This window comes from Hemitrygon akajei, chromosome 2 (assembly GCF_048418815.1).
Source record: "Hemitrygon akajei chromosome 2, sHemAka1.3, whole genome shotgun sequence".
Classification (NCBI taxonomy): Eukaryota; Metazoa; Chordata; class Chondrichthyes; order Myliobatiformes; family Dasyatidae; genus Hemitrygon; species Hemitrygon akajei.
In genome coordinates this window covers 162,317,997-162,340,512 of record NC_133125.1, presented here as the reverse complement: position 1 = coordinate 162,340,512, position 22,516 = coordinate 162,317,997, and the positions used below count along the sequence as shown (strand labels likewise).

Genomic DNA, 22,516 nt, shown 5'->3' with positions numbered 1-22,516 from the left:
GCAATATGTTTCATACACTGTGACTGTGTTTGTTGTCCACTCTGTCTACCCCTCTTATCATCTTATACACTCCTGTCAAATCTCCTGTCATCCAAAGGAAAACCCCTAGCTTACTCTTACGATGTGTTCCCAAATCCAAACAGCACCCTAGTAAATCTCCTCTGCATCCTCTCTAAAGCTTCCATTTCCTCCCTGTAATGAGATGACCAAAACTGAACACAATGTCCAAGTGTGGTCCAACAAGTGTTTTATAGAGCTGCACTGTTGTCTTGCACCTCTTGAACTCCTACCCCCTTCTACCAAAGGCCAACACACCATCCACCTTTCTTAACCACCCTAGTGATTATTTTGGAGGGGGTGTTGGCCAATAAAAGGAGTGGAGTTTCGAGGGAATACAGGTTGGAGTTGAGAGTAAAAAGAGGAGGCGATTCTGCACCATTCAAAGTAAAAGTTATTATCAGAGAACACGCATGTCACTACATATGGCCCTGAGATTTTTTTACCTGTGGGCATACTCAGCAAATCTATAGAACAGTAACTGTAAACAGGATGAATAGACAACAAACTGTGCAAATGCAAATGTATATAAATAAATGGCAATAATGAGAGCATGAAATAACAAGAGTCATTGACTGTGGGAACACAAGGAATAGAATGAGTGTAGTTGAAGATGAATGCTGCTTTTCTATGGCAACGTTTCATGCAGATGTTGTTACGAGGATCACCCCTTGGAATAATGATCAGTGAGGCATTGAGAATATGTATTTACCAACAAGTAACTTCTATTCGCTCAACTAACCAAAGCACGTGGGTTCACAAACTAACTACCTGTATGCACTGCAGTAGAATACCATACCCTCCATGAACAGTTAATGAAGAGAAAGTGATTGTCCAGGAAAGGTGTCAGTGAGCCCTCTCATTGGTGTTCCAGTGTCCAAACATTTCTGAATTGGGTGGGAACACAGTCTCACCTCCAGCCGGATCCAGCATTGGATCACCCAAACTGTACCTGCCATGCATCCTGTAGACCTGTTATGGGGCAGAGCACTGAAGATTTAATTCAGGTGTCCTGTACTTCTGTTACAGGGCAGGGCTGACTGCACATTTAATGCTTGTGTTCATTCCTCTGCAGAATCTCGAGGGAAACTCTATCTCTTCTTAATGTGGATGATTTCCTGGCACATTCCGTCTCTCCTTGTCATTCAGTTGGCACTCATTTCCTGGAGTATTGTTGGAGGTAGGTGCAGGGCTCTTGATGAGAAACATGACAATGGGTTCCTGATGGGTGTATGGAAGTTCAAAGAATGGGGCTGGTGGGCTTGGATGAAAGACAGAGATCAGAGCCCCAGTGAGTATGAAGGGAATGTGGGAAATAGGGATCCAGTGAGTTTAGAGGGAATGAGGTGATTGGAAACCAGGTAGGTTTAGAGCAGGGGTCCCCAACCTGGGATCCAGTGACCCCTCGGTTAAAGGTAGGGGTTACATGGCATCAGAAAGATTGAGAACTCCTTGTTTAGAGGGAACATGGTGATGAAAGATCTGGGGGATTCAAGAAATGAGGCGGAGTGGAACAGGACTGCTGTGGATTTGGAGCAAACATGGATAATGGGCAACCAATGGAATTAAAGGGAATGGGGATCCGGTTGGTTTACAGGGAATGGTGAGGGATACGTGACAGAAGGATGGGTTTTAGAAAGCGAGGCTCCACTTCACGGGACACAGAACAATGCACGTGGAAGCTGGGGGTGGGAGGGAAGGGTTCCATCTGGACTCCTGTCCCATCAGAAAGGGTTGACACTGTTATCACAAGGGCCAGAAAATGGTGTGCAACTTAGTGAGCTAATTCTGCAGTTACTGGAAATCCAGAGTAGCACACACAAAATGCTGGAGGAACTCAGCTGATCAGGAACTGCTGATGCAAAGGAAAAAGAGGCGATGTTTCAGGCTGAGTCCCTTCTTCCGAGATGGGTTAATTTTGGTCGATTGAGATGATAGATTGGTGAAGAGAGTTTCAGGAAATATCAGGGCCTGGTAAATAACTAGATTAGGAGCGAGTTGGAAAAGATGGGTGAGCAAAACATAAGAGCAGGAAAGCTGCTTATGGTGAGTGGCTCAAATATTCTTCAGGGAAAAGCGAAGGGAACACAGGAACGAATCACAAGCTGAGGGACGGTGAAAAGCAAAGCTTGCCCTGCATTTGTTCATTCAAATCAGATCATTATGCATCGAGCAGAACACGGTTAACAAAACAGGATGCAGAATAAAATGTAACAAGAAGAGAAGGAAGTGCAGAGCCGGTAGACAATAAGGTGCAAGGTCATAACAAGATAGAACGGGAGGTCATCTTGTCCTTCCTGTATTTTATTCTGTTAAGTACCATGAGATCTCCCGCCTAACAGTTGTTACATCTCTCTCCAGGTATTGTCACTCTACCAATAATTATTTTATTCGCTGCATCTCTCCTGCTGTTGTTCATGCCTATACTAGGAAAGATTAACAGCGGCCTGGGACATTGTGGTAAGCTGCAGATTATTTATTGTGATAAAACAAAAAAATGTCGGTGTCAGCAATGAAACAATGTCCTCTAAATCCTTGCACCGTCTGTCGTTGACAGTTTCCGTGGCTGTACCGCTTAGTGGACTTGTTATGATCTGCTTATCCAATTACATCCTGAAGGCAAAGTTTCACCAGTTAAGTAAGTTCACCCTCATTACCATTCCTACCGATGAAAACCACAGCATTCACATCTGGGTAATGCGGGAAATAGGGATCCGGTGGGTTTAGCAATGGGGTGGTGTTCTTTGACCCACTATATCTCTGCATATTATTTGTCCCCGCGTGGACCACGAGATTTAGATCACCACTGGGCTCAGAGATCCCTTCATACCGATCCATGGGTTTAGACACCATCTCCAATTCCTGCAGCAGGTCACCAGTCCCAGGTCCCAGCCCAAGAGCAAGGTGAATGACTTGGGAATTGCTGGTTGATTCATCAGTCTGTCGTCACCTGTTTACCCTGCCTTCCCCTCTGCCACAGACAAATGAGATTTTATTGAGATTTAAGACCCCAGTTTTAGCTGGAATAGAATCATCTTGGAGTGGAACCCAGAACAGCAAGTGTAAAATAGTCCATTTCCGGAATGAAACTTCAACAGGCTGTCTTCACAAGAGAGTTCATACGCACACTCTGCAGCTTGGAGGCTGCCCTCTAAACCCTGGCTCTGTGTCAGCTGAGCTCAGATTGAGATAAACCTGTGGCCTCCGGCCATACAGGACAAGGTGGCGCTGCAGAGGCTGTGAGCGGACGGGAGCTGTTGGAACTCGGACAGCCGGGCATCATCTATGGAGGGGAACACATGCAGGATTTCTGAGGGGTCCCGGGCTGAAACGTCGACTGTTTATTCCCGTGCATAGATGTTGTCAGATGTGCTGAGTTCCTCCAGCATTTTGTGTGTGCTGCTCAAGTTTTTCAGCCTCTAGTGCAGAATCCCTTGTATTTGCTGTTGTGAATGTAACACCGACGTCTGGCGGGCAGCTTTGGAACGGCAAGGCGACTTCCATTTAAGGAAGATATGCAGATAAGGGCGTAAAGAAGACAATAAATGTTGAAAAATAACACTGGTTAGGAAAGAGTCGAAGGGTAAAATGTGAAGCTATATTGTCCTTCTAGGCCATCTGTGGTTAAGATGAAACAAAGTAGGGTTTGCAATTGTGACTCGTATTGATGTTAAGGCGAGGTGCGTGTGGCTGGCTAAATGTGCGGGAGGGTAGAAAGCATACTTACCTGGCAGGGAACCGTCGGTGATCAGGAGGGTCGAGGATCCAGGACGAGGCTATCCCATTGCACTCCGAGTGTACTGACGCCTGCGATATCCCCAAATGCGGGATACTCGACTGCATAATTTGTGGTAGTGGGGGACTGTGTTCGCGCTCTCCCCTGATTCAAAAAAAAAATAGAACTGGTCTGTGGACATTAGTCTGTTTGTAACTACTTTGCTATCCACTAATTTACGTTACTGCTGCTGCTACGGGTAAAAGCGTAATAGGCCTATCAGTGGTGTAAGGTACTCCTTCCCTCTGCTAGCCTTCTTGCACCCTTGGACAAAGCTTATCCTCCCCCACCCTGATCAAGATTAGAAAGAGTTTTAGAGGTTAATTAGGCCATTCAGCTCACTGGGCCATGGGCAGCAACTCTGCATATCACAAGCAATGCACACAAAATGTTGGGGGAAACTCAGCAGGCCAGGCAGCAGCTATGGAAAAGAGTACAGTCGACGTTTTGGGCCAAGAATCGTATCACAAGTCCTGGCTTTGCAACCACTGACACCAGGCAGACAATCTCGGAAACTGGCTGGAAGCCCAAAAAGAGTTTATTTGTCACATATGCTGGGAAAGCATTAGATTATGATTCTTTTTACATCTTGGCCGCATTCCAATGGCAATGGCAAACCACTTCTCTAGAAAAATTTCCCAAGTACAATTATGGTGATGGATGGAGAAAAGAAAAAGAACAACAGCGTGAAGGAGGTATTAATGGAAGGCCATCATCACACATGTCATATGACACGCACCATGATAACTTCTCCCTTGCAACCCCATTCTCCTGCCTTCTCTTTGTGACCTTTAACATTCTGCCGAATTAAGAACGTATCATATGAACATTGAAAACCTACAGCACAACACAGGCCCTTCGGCCCACAAAGCCATGCCAAACATGTCCCTACCTAGGCTTACCCATAACCCTCTATTTTTCTAAACTCCATGTTCATCCACCAGGAGTCTCTTAAAAGATCCGATCGTTTTCGCCTCCACCACCGCTGCCACCGGCAGCCCATTCACCACTCTTTGCTTAAAAAAATCTTCCTCCTGACATCTCCTCTGTTCCTACACCCTGAAACTATGCCGTCTCGTGCTAGCCATTTCAGCCCTGGGAATAAGCCTCTGACTATCCACACGATCAATACCTCTCATCATCTTGTATACCTCTATCAGGTCACCTCTAACCCTCCGTCGCTCCAAGGAGAATAGGCATGCTCCCCAATGTAAGGAATGACCTTGTAAATCTCCCCTGCACCCTTTCTATGGTTTCCACCTCCTTCCTGTAGTGAGGAGACCAGAATTGAGCACTGTACTCCAAGTCGGGTCTGATCAGGGTCCTATATAGCTGTAACATTACCTCTCAGCTCTTAAACTCAATCTCACAATTCATGAAGGCCAATGCACCATATGACTTCTTAACCACAGAATCAACCTGCACAGCAGCTTTGAGTGTCCTATGGATTCGGGCCCCAAGATCCCCCTGATCCTCCACACTGCCAAGAGTCTTACCATTAATACAATATCCGGCCATCATATTTGACCTATCAAAATGAACCATATCACACTTACACAACACTAAATTGCTGGTGGAATGCAGCAGGCCAGGCAGAATCTATAGGAAAAAGTACAGTCAACATTTCGGGTCGAGACCTTTCGTCAGGACAAACTGAAAACAGAGACAGTAAGAGATTTGAAAGTGGGAGGGGGAGGGGGAGACCCGAAATGACAGAGAAGACAGGAGGTGGGGGGAGGGATGAAGCTAAGAGCTGGGAAATTGATTGGCAAAAGCGATACAAGGCTGGAGAAAGGGGAGTATCATAGGGCGGAAGGCCTGGGGTAAGAAGGGGACGAGGGGCATTAACGGAATTTAGAGAAATCAATGTTCATGCCATCAGGTTGGAGGCTACACAGACGGAATCTAAGGTGCTGTTCCTCCAACCTGAGTGTGGCTTCATCTCGAACACTAAATTCCACCAGCAATTTAGTGTTGTGTTCTTGAATTTCCAGCATCTGCAGATTTTCTCTAGTTTACACCTCACACTTATCTGGGTTGAACTCCATCTGCCACTTCTCAGCCCAGTTTTGCATCCTATCTCTGTCCCTCTGACAGCCCTCCACACTATCCACAATGCCCCCAACCTTTGTGTCATAAGTAAAATTACTAAACTATCCCTCCACTTCCTCATCCAGGTCATTTATAAAAATCACACAGAGTCGGGGTCCCAGAATAGATCCCTGAGGCACTCCACTGGTCACTGACCTCCAGGCAGATTATGACCTGTCTACAAGCACTTCTGTGGGCAAGCAAAGCAATGTCCATCCCATGCCTCCTTACGTTCTCAATAAGACCATAAGACATTGGAGCAGAATTAGGCCATTTGGTGCATCGAGTCTGCTCCACCATTTACTCATGGCAGATCCTTTTCTCCCCTCCTCAGCCCCACTCCCTGATGCCATGTCCAATCAAAACCTATCAAGCTCCGCCTTAAATACACCCAATGACCTGGCCTCTTACAGCTGCCTGTGGTAACAAATTCCATAAATTTACTGCCCTCTGGCTAAAGAATTTCTCCACATCTCTGTAATGGACACCCCTTTATCCCAAGTCTGTGTCCTCTTGACCTAGACTCCCCACCATGCTTTCCACATCTACTCTCGCTGGGCCTTTCAACATCCAAAAGGTTTCAATGAGATCCCCCTTCAGCCTTCTAAATTCCAGCTAGTACAGACCCAGAGCTATCAAACATTCTTCGTATGTAAACCTTTCATTCCCAGAATCATCCTTGTGAACCTCCTCTGAACCCTCTCCAATGCCAGCTCATCTTTTCTGATATAAGGAGCCCAAAACTGTTCACAATACTCAATGTGAGGCCTCACTGGTGCCTTATAAAGCCTCAGCATCACATCCCTACTCTTGTATTCTAGACCTCTTGAAATGAATGCTAACATTGCATTTGCCTTCCTCACCACCGACTACCTGCAAGTTTACCTTTAGGGTGTTCTGCACAAAGAGTCCCAAGTCCATTTGCATCTCTGATTTTCAAATTTTCTCCCCATTTAGAAAACAGTATGCACATTTATTTCTCTACCAAAGTGTATGACCATGCAATTTCCAACATTGTATTTCATTTGCCATTTTCTTGCCCATTCTCCTACTCTGTCCAAGGCCTTCTGCATCCTATCTGTTTCCTCAACACTACCTGGCAATCTTCCTACCATCTGCAAACTTGGCAACAAAGTCATCTATACCATCGTTTAAATCATTGACATATAGCATAAAAAGCTGTCCCAACACTGACCCTTGCGGAAACCACTCGTCACTGGCAGCTAACCAAAAAAAGCATCTTTTCTTCCCACGCACTGACTCATACCAATCAGCCAACACTCTAATCATACCAGTAACTTTCCTGTAATACCATGAGCTCGTAACTTGGAAAGCAGACTCGTGTGGCACCTTGTCATCCACTGCATCCCTTTTATCTATCCTACTTGTAAACTCCTCAAAGCATTCCAACAGGTTTATCAGGCAAGATTTCCCCTTAAGGAAACCATGCTGATTTTGTCCTATCTTGTCCTGTTCCACCAAGTACTCCATAACATCATCCTTAACAATTGACTCCAACATCTTCCCAACCACTGAGGTCAGGCTATCAACCTCACTTAACATCGACAGGGTTCAACATAGCATCCTTTTCCAGAACTTCTTTGCAAAGCATAGTCCATGCAGAGATGGGTGATCGCCTCACACTCATCACAGTCCTGAGGGATTGGAATGAGAACCCTGCAGCATAGAGATGATCTGATAGGGAGAGGCTCCTTGCTCTAGCAGCCAAGTGAGGTGTTGATGTGTGCTGAGCTCAGGCAGAGAATCGTTCTGCCAGACACACGTGATTTAGCCTCTCTTGCCAGGACAATACTCTCATCCCAGGAATTAATCTGCCTCCAATTAGATCACGTCCAGTGCTATGATCTCCTGACTTAGGTAAGGGCAATAGAACACTTTTTCTTCATTTCCTCTGGGATCACAGAACACTGCAGCACAGGAACAGGCCCTTCAGCCCATCTAGTCCCTGCCAAACTGTTATTCTACCTCATAACCTGTACCTCGATCATATCCATGTTCTTACCCCAACCTTCTCTTAAATGTTGAAATTGAACCTGCATCCACCACTTCCTCTGGTAGTTCCTTCCACTCTCTCACCACCCTCCTGCTGAAGACGTTCCTCCTCAGGTTCCCCTTAAATATTTCACCTCTCACCCTTAACCTGTGACCTCCAACTTGAATTTCACTCTCCCTCATAATTTTGTGTACCTCTGTCAAATCTCCCCTCACTCTCCTACACTGCAGGGAAGAAAGTCCTAACCTATAACTCGGGCCCTCAAGGCCTTACAACGATCTTGTAAATGTTCTTGGCACTCTTTCAGTCTCTCTTATAGGTAGGTAGGTGACCAGAACTGCACACAGTACTCCAAATTAGGCAGGCCTCACCAGCATTGTGTACAACTGCTGTACTCAACCATTTAATACATGACCACCGATGCACCAAGGCTGACACCAATCCTGATCTAAATACCTCTGCAATCTCCTCTGCTCCGAGGAAAGCACTTTACTCAATCTCGCCCCTGCAGTCATTTTACTGAATGCCGACTGCTCCCCTCCCAAAGCCCTGCCGTCATTGCTGAAATCCAGACCCATCGCCCGGTTGTAGTCAAGCCAGTGTTTTCTAAATGCTCATTAGGTGTCCCCTTTCCTGTACTCTCTGTCTATATTGATAAAGCCCAGTATCTCAAATACAGTCCAGCGTGCAACACTTGTCACAGTCTTCCAATCAGAAGCATGTCTTTCCACCGGCATCTACTGCCTCCTGTTACCAGGCCAATGCTGGAATCCAGTTTGACAGCTTTCTTCAGATCCTGCTGCATGTGCCTTAACCTCCTGATCAATGGGTCAAATGGCTCAGTTATGCTCTTATCTCTTATGGTCTGCCACAGCATGAATCAGGACCCACCAGCTTGGTTAGCCTCATCAGTAAGTAAAGCAGATTCTGTTTGCTGGTGGAGTGAAGCACCAGATCCTCTGTCTCTGGGCTGATCCAGACTTAGAGAAGAAAGAGCAGCAGAGGGTGGGAGGAGTGGAGGGAGGAAGAGAAGGGGGACGAGGTGGAAATGAGAGATATTATTATTATTGGCCCCTATCCCAGATTCACCCACTGCCACACAATTCCCCATCTCTCTCCTGCTCTGCCCCTAACTTTGGGTTTCCCTTTCTCCCTCTAATCAATTTCTTCTTCTCTCTCTGCTCCGCCTCTCCTCCTCCTCACCACATCTCCGCCCCAGTCCAATTTCCTTTCTCCCTACCCTTTCAGTCAAACCCTCAGCCCATCTCTCTCTCCCTCTCCTCTCTTGCCTCTCCCCCACCATCCCTTTGCCTCTGCTTGTCCCCGACACTCCACTTCTCCCCGTGCTCCATTTCCTAATCTCTGCCCCGAACAATCCCCAACTCCTTCCCCAGTATCCCTTTCTCGCTTCCCCACCGGCACATCTCATTCGCTCTCCTTTTTCTGATTCCTTCTCTCCCAGTCTCCCCTGCTCCTCTCCCCTCCTCCCTCCCGTGTCCACCTCCCTACCCATCCCTCTACCCTTATCCCTCCTTCATCATTATCATTTTCCGTGCACACAATTGATGTGTTACAAATGTTAACATGCTGATTTCCAGTTGGGTTTTCCATGCATGTTAATTGTGTATATTTCCTTCTGCTAAATTTAGTCCTGTTGTATATTTGTAAGTTTTACAGTATTAAAGCTGATGTTAAAATTGAGTGTCTTTGGGGATACTTGGCATAAACCCACTCAGTGAGCCCACTCTTATACACTTTCAGATAAAGGTTGTCACAGCCGCACTCTGACCTGGGGCACGTTCCTCGCATCAACAGCTGTGATTGGATTGATTCACTCCGTGTTCTTTGCAGTGTGTCACTGTGAGTATCAAATGCACCAAAGCTTTCAGCCGTTTGATCACAGTCTAAAGAACTCAGTCACAGTGAAAACTTAGCACGGTTTCTCACTGACACTTCAGTTTCTGAAAGGGAGAGAGTCGTGGGGAAATCTCCAACACGTTTCTCCGTCTGTCTGTCTCTCTTCCTTACTCCGTCTCTCCCTGTCTCTGCCTCTCTTGCTCAATCTGTCTGTCCCTCTCTTTCTGTCTCTCTCCATTTCTCACTTGCTCACTCATTTCCACCCCTCTCTACCTCCTTCCTGGCCATTCCCTTTCATTCAGGAAGTACTTTCACCCAGATCTGTGGGGTTCTGCTGAAAAAGTGATTGGTTTATTGTTGTCACATGTACTGAGAGTGAGAAACCTGTGCTGTACAATGTTCATTCAGATCACATTATTATTTTTAATCAGCTTTATTTCTTGCATCCTTCACATGCACGAGGAGCAAAAATCTTTAATCCAGAGGTCCCATCAGCACTCACTGTTCAAACTCAGCTGTGAGGAGAAGCTCCACCAAAATAGACCGAAATAAGAGCAAACAAGAGTTAAACATTATTTTATTGAGGCTGGAATTTAAGTGGAGAGAGGGAAGGGGTGGGAAGAGGGGAGGAGAGGGGTGGGAAGGTGAGAGATTGAGGAAGGAGAGGAGAGGGGTGCGAAGTGGGAGAGAGGTGGAGGGAGAGTAGGATAAAGGATGTGTAATGTTAAGAATCCATACTGTCTCTCTGTCTGTTCATTTTAAACGTTTGGGACCTTGTGGATCATGTGTGGAAGGACTGATTGTTGTAGATCTGCTGCAGCACAGATCCAGGGAATGATAGTAAATGGGAATGAGATAACAGACCCGTACAAAGCCTCGGTTTCCAAAGACCAGTAACATGAAGGCGGCTCCCAGTGCAGGTCAGGGGCCTATATCCCGATTCCGTGGTGTCAGAGCACAGGGGTTCCCATCAGTAAAAATCACAGTCCGAGGGAGCAGAATTTCCCTGTGGGAGACACCTCGGGTGGTTACTGTGGGTAACACGGCTCTTCCAGTGATGGTTTAACTTTCTGTACTATCTGACCTGGGAGCTTCTCCAGTCTGTAATCCAGAGGTCCCGTCAGCACTCAGTGTTCAAACTCAGCTGTGAGGAGAAGCTCCACCAAAATAGACTGAAATAAGAGAAAACTAAAATTAAAAATTATTTTATTGAGGCTGGAATTTAAGTTTAAATAATCTGGCAATATTCTGTATTTATAATTTATGAAAGATATTTTGTTCATTATAGATCATCGAAACAAGGCACAGACAGGAGACAGTAAACAGGTAATTTTTATAATAATAATTTCTCCTGCTTTTTAGTGTGGTGTTCCAAGCATGGTTTGATAAGTTCACTGATACCCCCTCCCTCTCTTACACTCACATGTTCACACTGTCCATAAAATCCTCTCACAGTCTCCTACACACTGTTGCACCCAGAGAAAACCTTTAGGGCCATTTTCGGCAATTGTACAAAACGTGATTGGAATTTGCATAATCATAATTTCTCTTACTGTTTCATTGCTTCTATGTCTGGGCATATTCTCCACATAAATTATGGACATTAATTATCCTTACCACCCCACCCCACCCCACCCCACTGCTATCCCCCAGTCTGGAGTTGCACAGTGTGGCTGGTTTGGTGTCCTCGTTTTTGCATCATTTGTTCAGTCCAACTTGCTGCCTCTGTGGTCTGTGTCACCGTGGTTTGAGTCTGAATGTTCATCATCAGGTAATCTGCACCCTCATTGTGGACAATATAAGGATGGAGGGGCAGGTGGTACTGAGGAAGCAGGGAGTCTGCAGAGGACTTGGAGAGATTGGGAGAGTGGGAAAAGAGGGGCAGATGGGATACAGTGTTGGGAGGTGTATGGTCATGCACTTTGGCAGAAGAAATAAAGATGCAGATGATTTTCTAAAGAGGAGGAAAATTCAAAAATACAAGATGCAAAAGGACTCGGGAGTGCCTAAAGGATAACTTTCAGGTTGAGTCGGTGGTGAGGAGGTAAATACAATGATAGCATTCATTTCGAGAGGACGAGAATATAAAAATAAGATTGTAATTCTTAGGCATTGGTCAGACCACATTTGGAATATTGGGTGAGCAGTTTCGGGCCTCTTATCTAAGGAAGGATGTGCTGACGGTGGAGAGGGACCAGAGAGGTTCAAAAGAATAATCCTCGAAACGAAAGGGTTAACAACGGAAGAGCATTTGATGACTCTTGGCCTGGACTCACTGGAGTTTAGATAATTGAGGGGGGGATCTCGTTGAAACTTATAGAATGTTCAGAAACCTAGATAGAGTGGATGTGGAGAGGAGGTTTCTACAGTGAGAGAGAGTAGGACCAGAGGGCACAGTATCAGAACACAAGGATGTCCCTTTAGAACAGAGAAGAGGAGGGATTTCTTTAGGCAAAGGGTAGGGAATCTGTGGAATTCATTGCTGCAGACAGTTTGGTAAATTTAAAGTGGAATTTGATAGGTTCTAGGTTAGTAAGGGTATCAAAGGTTATGGGGAGGAGGCAGGAGAATGGGGTTGAGAGGGATAATAAATGGAGGCTTAAATTTTGCCCCTATGTCTTACGGTAACAATTGCAATTTGTCTATTCCAGCTGATTGGGGAAACGCATGACCTGGAAACTGAATCAAGTTATGAAGTTGAATCCAAGAAGGCTCTGGTTGTTTAGGCTGGACACAACAGTCTTCACTTGCTGATCTGAGAGGATGATGTTCTCTGTTTTCCTGCTATTAACTCAAGCTTGAAATACTCGATGTTGTCAGTTTTGAGTAAGCTTATCCTGGGTGAAGGGAATATTGCAAACAGTGTCTTTTCTTGGCTTCCAGAGAGAAACTTTCAGCCTGACAATCCAGCACCACTGTCCTTAATGCTGGAATGATAGGTCTAGATTCCATGAAGGAATAAAGGGGCTCACCCACCCCAGCATCCCATTCACCCAGAGGGTACAGGGACTCACAGCCGGCAGTCTTCCAGGAATAATGTTGACAGAGTGTGCACCCCACCAACACAAGCCTGCTCAACCTTCACAAGTTGGAATGAAGAAGGCTGAGGTGATGGAACCGTAATGTACACAATTATTAAAGAGATGCAGATAGGGTAAACAACCCAAATATTTCTTTTCCCCAAGATAGTAATGTCAAAAGCAAGATGGTATGGGTTGAGGTGAAGATTTTCACAGACAGGGTGGATGATATAACAAGATCATAAGGAATAGGAGCAGGAGTAGGCCATCTGGCCCATCGGGCCTGCCCGGCCACTCAATAAGATCATGGTTGATCTGTCCGTAAATTCAGCTCCATCTACCTGCCTTTTCTACATAACCCTTAATTCCCCTACTGTGTAAAAATCTATCTAACTGTATGGTAAATTTATTTAGTGATGTTATGGGTCCACAGTTTCGATTCCGGTGGATGTCACATGATATTAGTTTTGTTTACTAAGTGTGATGTATCTATAGTCTTGTTTGCTGGAAGCTTGTAGTTTCGATTCTTGGGACGTCACGTAGTTCACTGGGAATTCATGACTTTGTTTCTGTGAGAGTCACGTGATGACGTATCCGCAACGGTATAAAAGAGTCACAGTCGTTTCGTGGGCAGTGGTTCGTTGGAGTCGCTCGGTAAGGGGTCAATGGGAAGAGAGTGAGAGTGAAGATTGCAGGCTTCGAATGAACCCAAAGGATTGTGGTTAGTCGGCAGCACGCTGTGCATTTCGAAAGTGGCTGACGTTTCGTAAAATCCCTACGTAAATTGTGGCACACACTTCTGGTTAACCCCTGCATGGTCTTGGGTGTTGTGTGGAGACCATTTCGGCGAAAGGGGCATTCCCTGTCAGTGACTCTGTGAAATCTCACTCTTTTTGGACTCTTCGAAAAAGCACCCCGCGGCTGCAAACTTTGGCAACTGTTTCTTCGAGATCACCTCTCTGCTGTATTGTGAATCGACAAGATCGACTCTCGTATATTGTGAACACACAAATCTCTCACACATTTCATGAATCTCCGTGACAGTTTAAATTGACACTCTAAGACTGTGCTTGAGTAAGACTTTAAGAATTGTTTCTAAGTTTGATTCTTTAGGAGCTATAGACGCATAATACCGTAAACTTCTGTTTAAGATAGCCGTTCATTTAATGTTCTATATTTTTGCATAAATGTTAATAAATTTAGTTGTTTTGCAATAATTCCCCAACTCCGTTCTACATTTATTGTTGTTGGTCCATAACAGTGAAGAAGCCTCAACTGCTTCCCTGGGCAGAGAATTCCACAGATTCACCACTCTCTGGGAAAAACAGTTTCTCCTAATCTCTGTCCTAAATCTTTTCCCCTGAATCTTGAGGCAATGTCCCCTAGTTCTAGTCTCACCTACCAGTAGAAACAACTTTCCTACTTTTATCGTATCTAGCCCTTTCAAAATTTTGTATGTTTCTATAAGATCCCCTCTCATTCTTCTGAATTCCAGAGTATAGTCCCAGATGACTCAATCTCTCCTCATAGGTTAACCCCTTCATCCCTGGAATCAACCTGGTGAACCTTCTCTGCACTGCCTCCAAAGCCAGTATACTCTTCCTCACACGAAGTAATCTGCAGATGCTAGAAATTCAAGCAACACACACAAAATGCTGGTGGAATGCAGCAGGCCAGGCAGCATCTATAGGGAGAAGCACTGTCGACATTTCGGGCTAAGACCCTTCGTCAGGACTAACTGACAGAAAAGATAGTAAGAGATTTGAAAGTAGGAGGGGGAGTGGGGGAAATGCGAAATGATAGGAGAAGACCTGAGGGGGTAGGGTGAAGCTAAGAGCTGGAAAGGTGATTGGCACAAGGGATACAGAGCTGGAGAAGGGAAAGGATCATGGAATGGGAGGCCTAGGGAGAAAGAAAGGGAGAAGGGAGCACCAGAGGGAGATGGAGAACAGGCAGAGTGATGGGCAGAGAGAGATAAAAAGGAGAGGGGGGAAGAATAAATAAATCAGGGATGGGGTAAGAAGGGGTGGAGGGGCATTAATGTAAGTTAGAGAAGTCAATGTTCATGCCATCAGGTTGGAGGCTACCCAGACGGTATATAAGGTGTTGTTCCTCCAACCTGAGTGTGGCTTCATCTTGACAGTAGAGGAGGCCAGGAATGGACATATCAGAATGGGAATGGGACATGGAATTAAAATGTGTGGCCACTGGGAGATCCTGCTTTCTCTGGCGGACAGAGCATAGGTGTTCAGCGAAATGGTCTCCCAGTCTGCGTCGGGTCTCACCAATATATAGAAGGCTGCACCAGGAGCACCGGACGCAGTATACCACACCAGCCGACTCACAGGTGAAGTGTCGCCTCACCTGGAAGGACTGTCTGGGGCCCTGAATGGTGGTGAGGGAGGAAGTGCAAGGGCAGGTGTAGCACTGGTTCCGTTTACAAGGATACGTGCCAGGAGGGAGATCGGTGGGAAGGGATGGGAGGGGGAACGAATGGATAAGGGAGTCGTGTAGGGAGCAATCTCTGCGGAAAGCAGAGGGGGGAGGGAAAGATGTGCTTGGTAGTGGGATCCTGTTGGAGGTGACAGAAGTTACGGAGAATTATACGTTGGACTCAGAGGCTGGTGGGGTGGTAGGTGAGGACAAGGGGAACCCTATCCCGTGTGGGGTGGCGTGCGGATGGGGTGAGGGTAGATGTGTGTGAATTGGGAGAGATGCGTTTGAGAGCAGAGTTGATGGTGGAGGAAGGGAAGGCCCTTTGCTTAAAAAAGGAAGACATCTCCCTCATCCTGGAATGAAAAGCCTCATCCTGAGAGCAGATGCGGTGGAGATGGAGGAATTGCAAGAAGGGGACGGAATTTTTGCAAGAGACAGGGTGGGAAGAGGAATAGTCCAGACAGCTGTGAGAGTCAGTAGGCTTATAGTAGATATCAGTAGATAAGCTGTCTCCAGAGATGGAGACAGAAAGATCAAGAAAGGGGAGGGAGGTTTCGGAAATGGACCAGGTAAATTTGAGGGCAGGGTGGAAGTTGGAGGCAAAGTTAATGAAGTCAATGAGCTCAGCATGCGTGCAGGAGGCAGTGCCAATGCAGTCGTTAATGTAGCGAAGGAAAAGAGGGGGACGGATACCCCTATAAGCTTGGAACATGGACTGTTCCACAAAGCCAACAAAAGGACAGGCATAACTGGGACCCATGCGGGTGCCCATGGCTACACCTTTGGTTTGGAGGAAGTGGAAGGAGCCAAAGGAGGAATTATTGAGAATAAGGACTAATTCCGCTGGACAGAGGAGAGTGGTGGTAGAAGGGAATTAGTTAGGTCTGGAACCCAAAAAGAAGCAGAGTGCTTTGAGACCTTCCTGGTGGGGGATGGAAGTATTTAGGGACTGGATGTCCATGGTGAAAATAAGGCGGTGGGGGACAGGGAACTTAAAATCAATGAAAAAAATTCAGAGCATGAGAAGTGTCACGAACATAGGTGGGAAGGTATTGAACAAGGGGGGATAAAATAGTGTCGAGTTATGCAGAAATGAGTTCGGTGGGGCAAGAGCAAGCTGAGACAATGGGTCTACCTGGACAGGCAGGTTTGTGGATCTTGGGTAGGAGGTAGAAATGGGAAGTGCGGGGTGTGGGAACTATGAGGGTTGGTGGCAGTGGATGGGAGATCCCCAGAACCGATAAGGTTGGTGATGGTGTGGGAGACAGTTGCCTAGTGCTCCTTAGTGGGGACATGACAGCGGGGTAAATAAGAGGAGGTATCGGCGAGTTGTCACTGTGCCTCGGCCAGGTAGAGGTCAGTACGCCAGACTACAACAGCGCCCCCCTTATCAGCAGGTTTAATAGTGAGGTTGGGATTGGTGCGGAGGGAGTGGAGAGTAGAGCATTCAGAAGGAGTGAGGTTAGAAGTGGAACAAGGTGCGGTGAAGTCGAGACAATAAACAGTAGGTGCAGGAGTAGGCCATTCGCCCCTTCTAGCCAGCACCGCCATTCACTGTGATCATGGCTGATCATACACAATCAGTACCCTGTTCCTGCCCTCTCCCCATATCCCTTGACCCCGCTATCTATAAGAGCTCTATCTAACGGTTGATGTCCCGTCGGCAGTTAGCAATTAAGAGATCCAGAGCAGGCAGAAGACCAGGGCGGGGTTTACATGAAGAGGAGGAGGGTTGAAGACAGGAGGAGGGGGTCATCGGTGGGGGTGGCAGAGTCCTTGTCGAAGAAGCAGGCTCGGAGACGGAGCCGGCGGAAGAAGAGTTCAGCGTCATGGCGGACACGGAACTCGCTGAGGTGTGGGCAAGGGGGGACAAAGGTGAGGCCCTTACTGAGGAACAAGCACTCTGCCTCAGAGAGTTGAAGGTTGGACGGAATGGAGGCTGGTGGTGTCGGTGGATAGGCGAGGGTTGGGGTGAGAGGAAGATGGATCTTCTGAGGGCCCAGGAGCTGATGATGGGATCTGAGGGAGAGGGGATTGCCGAGTGGTGGTGGGGGAAGGGAAGATGGGAGTCACAATCACAGCATGTGAAGATCCGGCCTGGAGTTCAAAGCTGGAGTCCCAGTTGGAGGCTGCGCAATCGCTTTGAAGGTGTCCATGGTCGTTGCAACCCGCATTGATGGCGCTGGAGTCCGGGTTTTGAATATGCTTGGGTTGCTGGGGTAGCCCAGATCGACGGCCGGGGCAACGATCCTTCCTCAAGAATGGCGACTGGAACTGCACACAATACTCCAGGTGCGGCCTCACCAGAACCCTGTATAACTGCAGCATGACCTCCCTGCTCTTGAATTCAATCCCTCCAGCAATGAAGGCCAAGTGTCCATCTGCTTTCTTAATAACCTGTTGTACCCGCAAGCTAACTTTTTGTGATTCATGAAAAAGCACTCCAAGTCCCTCTGCACAACAGCATGCTGCAATCTTTCACCATTTAAATAATAATCTGCTCTTCTTTTATTCCTTCCAAAGTGGATGATCTCACATTTACCAATGTTGTATTCCATCTGCCATACCTTGGCCCACTCACTTAACCTATCTTTATCCCTCTGCAGAGTCTCCACATCCTCTGTACAATTTGCTTTTCCACTCAGTTTAGTGTCATCAGCAAATTTTGCTACACTACACTCAGTTCCCTCTTCCAAATCATCAGTGTAAATGGTAAACAGCTGGGAGTTCATCAGAGGTCAATTCCGACATCATCTGCAAGGGGTCTGTGGAATACCTGGGTTTTCCCCGAGTGCTCCTGTTTCCTCCCAAAGTCCAAAGACATATCGGTAGGTTAACTGGTCATAGTAAATTATCCTGCGATCAGGTCAGGTTTAAATTGGAGTTGTCAGTGGTTTTTGGGTCAGCGAGGCTCAAAGGGCTGGAAGGGCCTATTCCGTGCTGCGTCACTAAATAAATAAATCTCTGGACTGGCTCTCAAGTTCACGACACTCTGACTCAGAGCTGAGTGTGCTGCCCATTGAGCTACAGGTAACCGGATCCCGTCTGATCTGTATCACTGAGAGAAGAAAGGGGCTCGATTTGCTGTTGCTGGTTTGTTATGTTGCTGTTGATATTGTTGCTGGTGTTAGTCATACAACACTACAGCACAGAAACAGGCCCATCAGCCCATCCAGTCAATGCAAGACCATTAATCTGCCTAGTCCCATCGACCTGCACCTGGATCATGGCCTTTCTATGTACCTAACCAAATCTTTCTTAAATGCTGAAATCGAAACCACATCCACCAGTTGTGCTGGCAGCTCCTTCTACACTGTCACCATCCTCTGAGTGCAGATGCTCCCCCTCCTGTTCACCTTAAACATTTTATCTTTTACCCTTAACCTGTGACTTCTAGCTGCCATCTCACCAAACCTAAGTGGAAAAAGCCTGCTTGCATTTACCCGATCTAAAGTCCTAACCTATTCAACCTTTTCCTATAACTCAGGTCCTCAAGTCCCAGCAACATCCTTGTAAATTTTCTCTGTACTCTTTCAATCTTATTACACAGTCGGCACAACATTCTGGGCCAAAGGGCCTGTAATGTACTGTAGGTTTCTATGCTCTATCTTTCCTGTAGGGAGGTAACCAAAACAGCACACAATACTTCAAGTTAGGCCTCACCAATGTCTTATACAACTTCAACATAACATCCCATCTTCTGTACTCAATACATTGATTTATGAAGGCCAATGTGCCAAAAGTTTTATTTATGACCCTATCTGCCTGTAACACCACTTTCAAAGTATTATGGACCCATATAATGCCCTCCTGCTCACCATACAAGATCTACCCGGGTCGGTCTTCCCAAAGTAAACACCTCACATTTGTCTCCATTATATTCTATCTGCCATTTTTCAGCCCATTTTCCACCTGGTCCAGATCCTGCAAGCTTTGATAGTCTTCCTTGCTGTCCACTACACCACAGTCTTGGTGTCATATGCAAGTTTGCTGATCCAGTTCACCACATTAGCCAGATTGTTGATATAGATGACAAACAATGATGGACGCAGCTCCAATCCCTGCGGCACTCCATTAGTCACAGTCAGACGCAACCATCATACAACCATTCTCTTAGCTTCTCCTGCGAAGCCAATGACTAATCCAATATACTACCTTATCACGAATTCCAAGCAACTGAATTTTTCTTGACCAACCGTCCATGTAGGACCTTGTCAAATGCCTGACAACATTCTCTTCATCAATATTTCTGGTATCTTTCTCAAAAACTCTGTGTGATTGGTTAGACATGACTACCATGCACAAAGCCATGTTGACTATTCCTAATCAGTCCTTTATCTCTACAAATACTTATAAGCATATCCTGTCCTTTAAAATACCTTCCAAGTACTTTCCCAATATTGATGCTAGATTCACCAGCCTATAATTTCATGATTTATTCTTAGAGTCTTTTTTAAACAAACAAACATCAGCCATACTCCAACCCTCCAGCTCTCCACCCATGGATGAAGATGTTTTAAGTATCTCTGCTAGGGCCTCTGCAGTTTCTGTACTAGTCTCCACAGGGTCCGATGCAACATCAACACTCTGGGGATCTATTCATCCTAACTTGCCTCAGGACAGCAAACACCTCCTCATCTGTAATCTGCAAATGGTCCATGACCTCACTAGACTCTGTGGTTCTTTAAGGTTGTTATAGCTGAGGGAGGTCGTGGTGATAAGCTCCCACTACCTATTAAATGCTTTCAATGGTGTGCATCTCAACCAGCCTCTGAGAAACAAGTCCAGCTCTTGGCCTTCATGTGTGGCTTAGCTACTAATCCCAGCAGAACTGATTCTACTGACAGGAGGAGAAAAGGCGGGTTACTGGTGTCTTAAAACTAGTTGCTTCAGGCAGATGGGGCGGTCAGCTGTGGTTGGCAGCTCACTTAGGAAAACACTGATCTCAAATCTTCATTTCTTTGTTGCTATACCCACTCACGGGGAAGGCTTCGAGAGTAAACTTTGAAGAAAAGTCCGGAGCTGGAGTCCCTAAGGCAGTCCTGCACTGAGTTCAACGCTGAATGGCATCTCCTGCGATGTCGCTGGTACCGAACTGCAGGTCTTGGTCGTTCCTTTGGATTCATCAGCTCCGTGGAGAATGGGCAACAACCTGTTCTCCATATCACACTGCCTTGTGTACCATGTAGACAGCTGGGATGCAGTATCCATGGTTGACAGTGGCCAGTGGAGGGCCTCAGTTACTATCTGTTTCCATCTCCTGTGTAAATGCAGATAAACTGCTTTATCCCTGGAGGCTGAATTTCTGTCCTCAGGAACCACTGATCTCTTTGCCTCATCTCACAGTTTGCCCAGTGCTTGGCCTTAAACTTGAGGGTCACATCAGTTCCCTTGCAAAAAGAGTATATCCTCCATGTGTGTTGTTGTGCACCAGTCTGTCCAGGTTCCTCCGAGCCACTGGGGGCAGTCTTGCTCTCCTTTCCCACCATTTTGGCTTCCAGCCACGATGTGGAGACACTCCCCAGAGGCTGTAAGGATACAGCTGGAAGCTGTCGACCTCTTTTCAAAGACTGGCTCCCAACATGGTCCTGTGACCAAGCAGCTGTGAGATCTTACAAAAGGTGCTTTATTTTTGTTCACAGGGGCTACTTAATTGACAACATTTGTAAATACACAAAATAAAAAAACATTAATATCTTACCTCACTAGTTTTAATATAGGCAATGACACCTGAGAACCAAGAAAGAGCCAAAATGTGTCAAACTTCATGTGTTTGCATTGACCCCTGCTCACTTGAAAACTTCGAAAGAACTTTATTCCGTTGTTTTGTTGTTCAATTATGCAGGTGTATTTCCATCTTTAAACATAGAACATAGAACAGTGGGGAAACAAGCCATTCGGCCCACAGTGTGATGCCAAACCACTTAAAAAGCCAATCAAAAACATCCAAACACTATGTTAGAAACCACATTTTTTAATAACCCTTTTAAAGATTTGTACTTTTTAAGGAACTCGTGTATTTTTCACACTCACTGGCAGAAAGCGATATAGCAGCTAAACTAACAGCTTTTCATCTTCAAAATGCTGTAGGCTGTCAAAGTTAATGTTGACAGTAATCTTTTCCACAGATCCTGCCCAGTCTGCTGATGTCCTCCAGCATTGCTTGGATTTCCAGCATCTGCAGATTTTCTCTCGTTTATTACTTTTCTGATTTTTAATTGACAAAGTATTACCATGTGATGTTTTTGTTTTAAATATGTAGCCTATTAATTAATTCATCACCATTCAAGTTATTTTTTAATCTTATTTTTAAATGATAGATTGTTCAGAAGTACCATTTCTTTTATATCTTTATTCCTTTGTCTCACACCCCTCAGCATTAATTCCCCTCTTAGCATCATTTCTCAGCTCATTATTTAGTTTGTTTGTATCTGTGTGTTGGTTTGTACGTTAAAATAAATTAAAACTTTGAAATTCAGACTGCTCGCCATTCTTGACTCCTAGAAGAACTCTTAGCATCAGAAATTAAACAGAGATTTAACAACTAACCCCTCCTAACTACACAATGTCCATATCCCTCCATCTTCCTTATATCCATCAGCCTATCCAAACATTATCAGACATTTCATCCCTGTATAATTAAATCGAATAAGTATCTTGCTTTTGAGTGTGTGATAATTCTTCAGTCGGGTTGACAAGGTGATGTCATGGTGCCAGATCCAGGAGACACAAGCGATACTACAATCTGGAGCAGAAAACCACCAGGACTGAAGCAGGTTCATAACTGGAAACATCGATCGGCCCCTTTTCCTCCGCACATACTTCAGCAGCTGAAACTTTGCTGGGTCCAGGATCTTAATGAACTGATTGGTAGGAGGTCTGGGAGGGGAGTTGACTGGACTGGAGAGGGAATAGGTTGTAGGGAAGTAAATGGGAAAGGAAGGAGATAGGGGAGCAGACATACAGATATTTAAAGATTGATGAACCCCCTCCATGACAATGAATTCCAGAGATTCACCGCCTTCTGGCTGAAGATATTTGTCCTGATCTCAGTTTTAAAGGAGTGTCCCTTTATTCTGTGCCTGTGCCTTCAGATCCTTAGCTCTCCCACTGATGGAAACATCCTCCTCATATCCACTCTTTCCGGGCCCTTCAGTGTCACCTGCTTTGGTGGAGTTCATACAGGGTTAAAGTTTGAATCTCCCATCCCTTCACTGAGGCAGTACTTACGTCATATTAGGGAATGTTAGAGAGACCACACCTAGA

At 45.9% G+C, this 22,516-nt stretch overlaps 1 protein-coding gene and 1 non-coding gene across 3 annotated transcripts in view; both read left to right on the top strand.

The window, feature by feature from the left end:
• LOC140717576 (uncharacterized) overlaps positions 1 to 14,031 on the top strand; it is a 35,848-nt gene extending 21,817 nt beyond the window's left edge. Inside the window, exons 7-12 of one of the 2 annotated variants that reach the window (XM_073031156.1) lie at positions 1,133 to 1,237; positions 2,419 to 2,517; positions 2,615 to 2,695; positions 9,699 to 9,797; positions 11,083 to 11,120; positions 12,446 to 14,031. In XM_073031156.1, coding sequence (XP_072887257.1) covers positions 1,133 to 1,237; positions 2,419 to 2,517; positions 2,615 to 2,695; positions 9,699 to 9,797; positions 11,083 to 11,120; positions 12,446 to 12,520 — 497 coding nt within the window. In that variant the 3' untranslated portion in view covers positions 12,521 to 14,031. Of the gene's footprint in view, positions 1 to 1,132; positions 1,241 to 2,418; positions 2,518 to 2,614; positions 2,696 to 9,698; positions 9,798 to 11,082; positions 11,121 to 12,445 lie in introns of those variants that run through there. The other variant, XR_012096573.1, reaches the window with a different exon arrangement.
• Positions 3,777 to 3,940, top strand: LOC140722765 (U1 spliceosomal RNA). The gene has a single exon (XR_012097742.1). It is a non-coding gene; the product is annotated as a U1 spliceosomal RNA (small nuclear RNA).
• Positions 14,032 to 22,516: the final 8,485 nt, after the last annotated feature.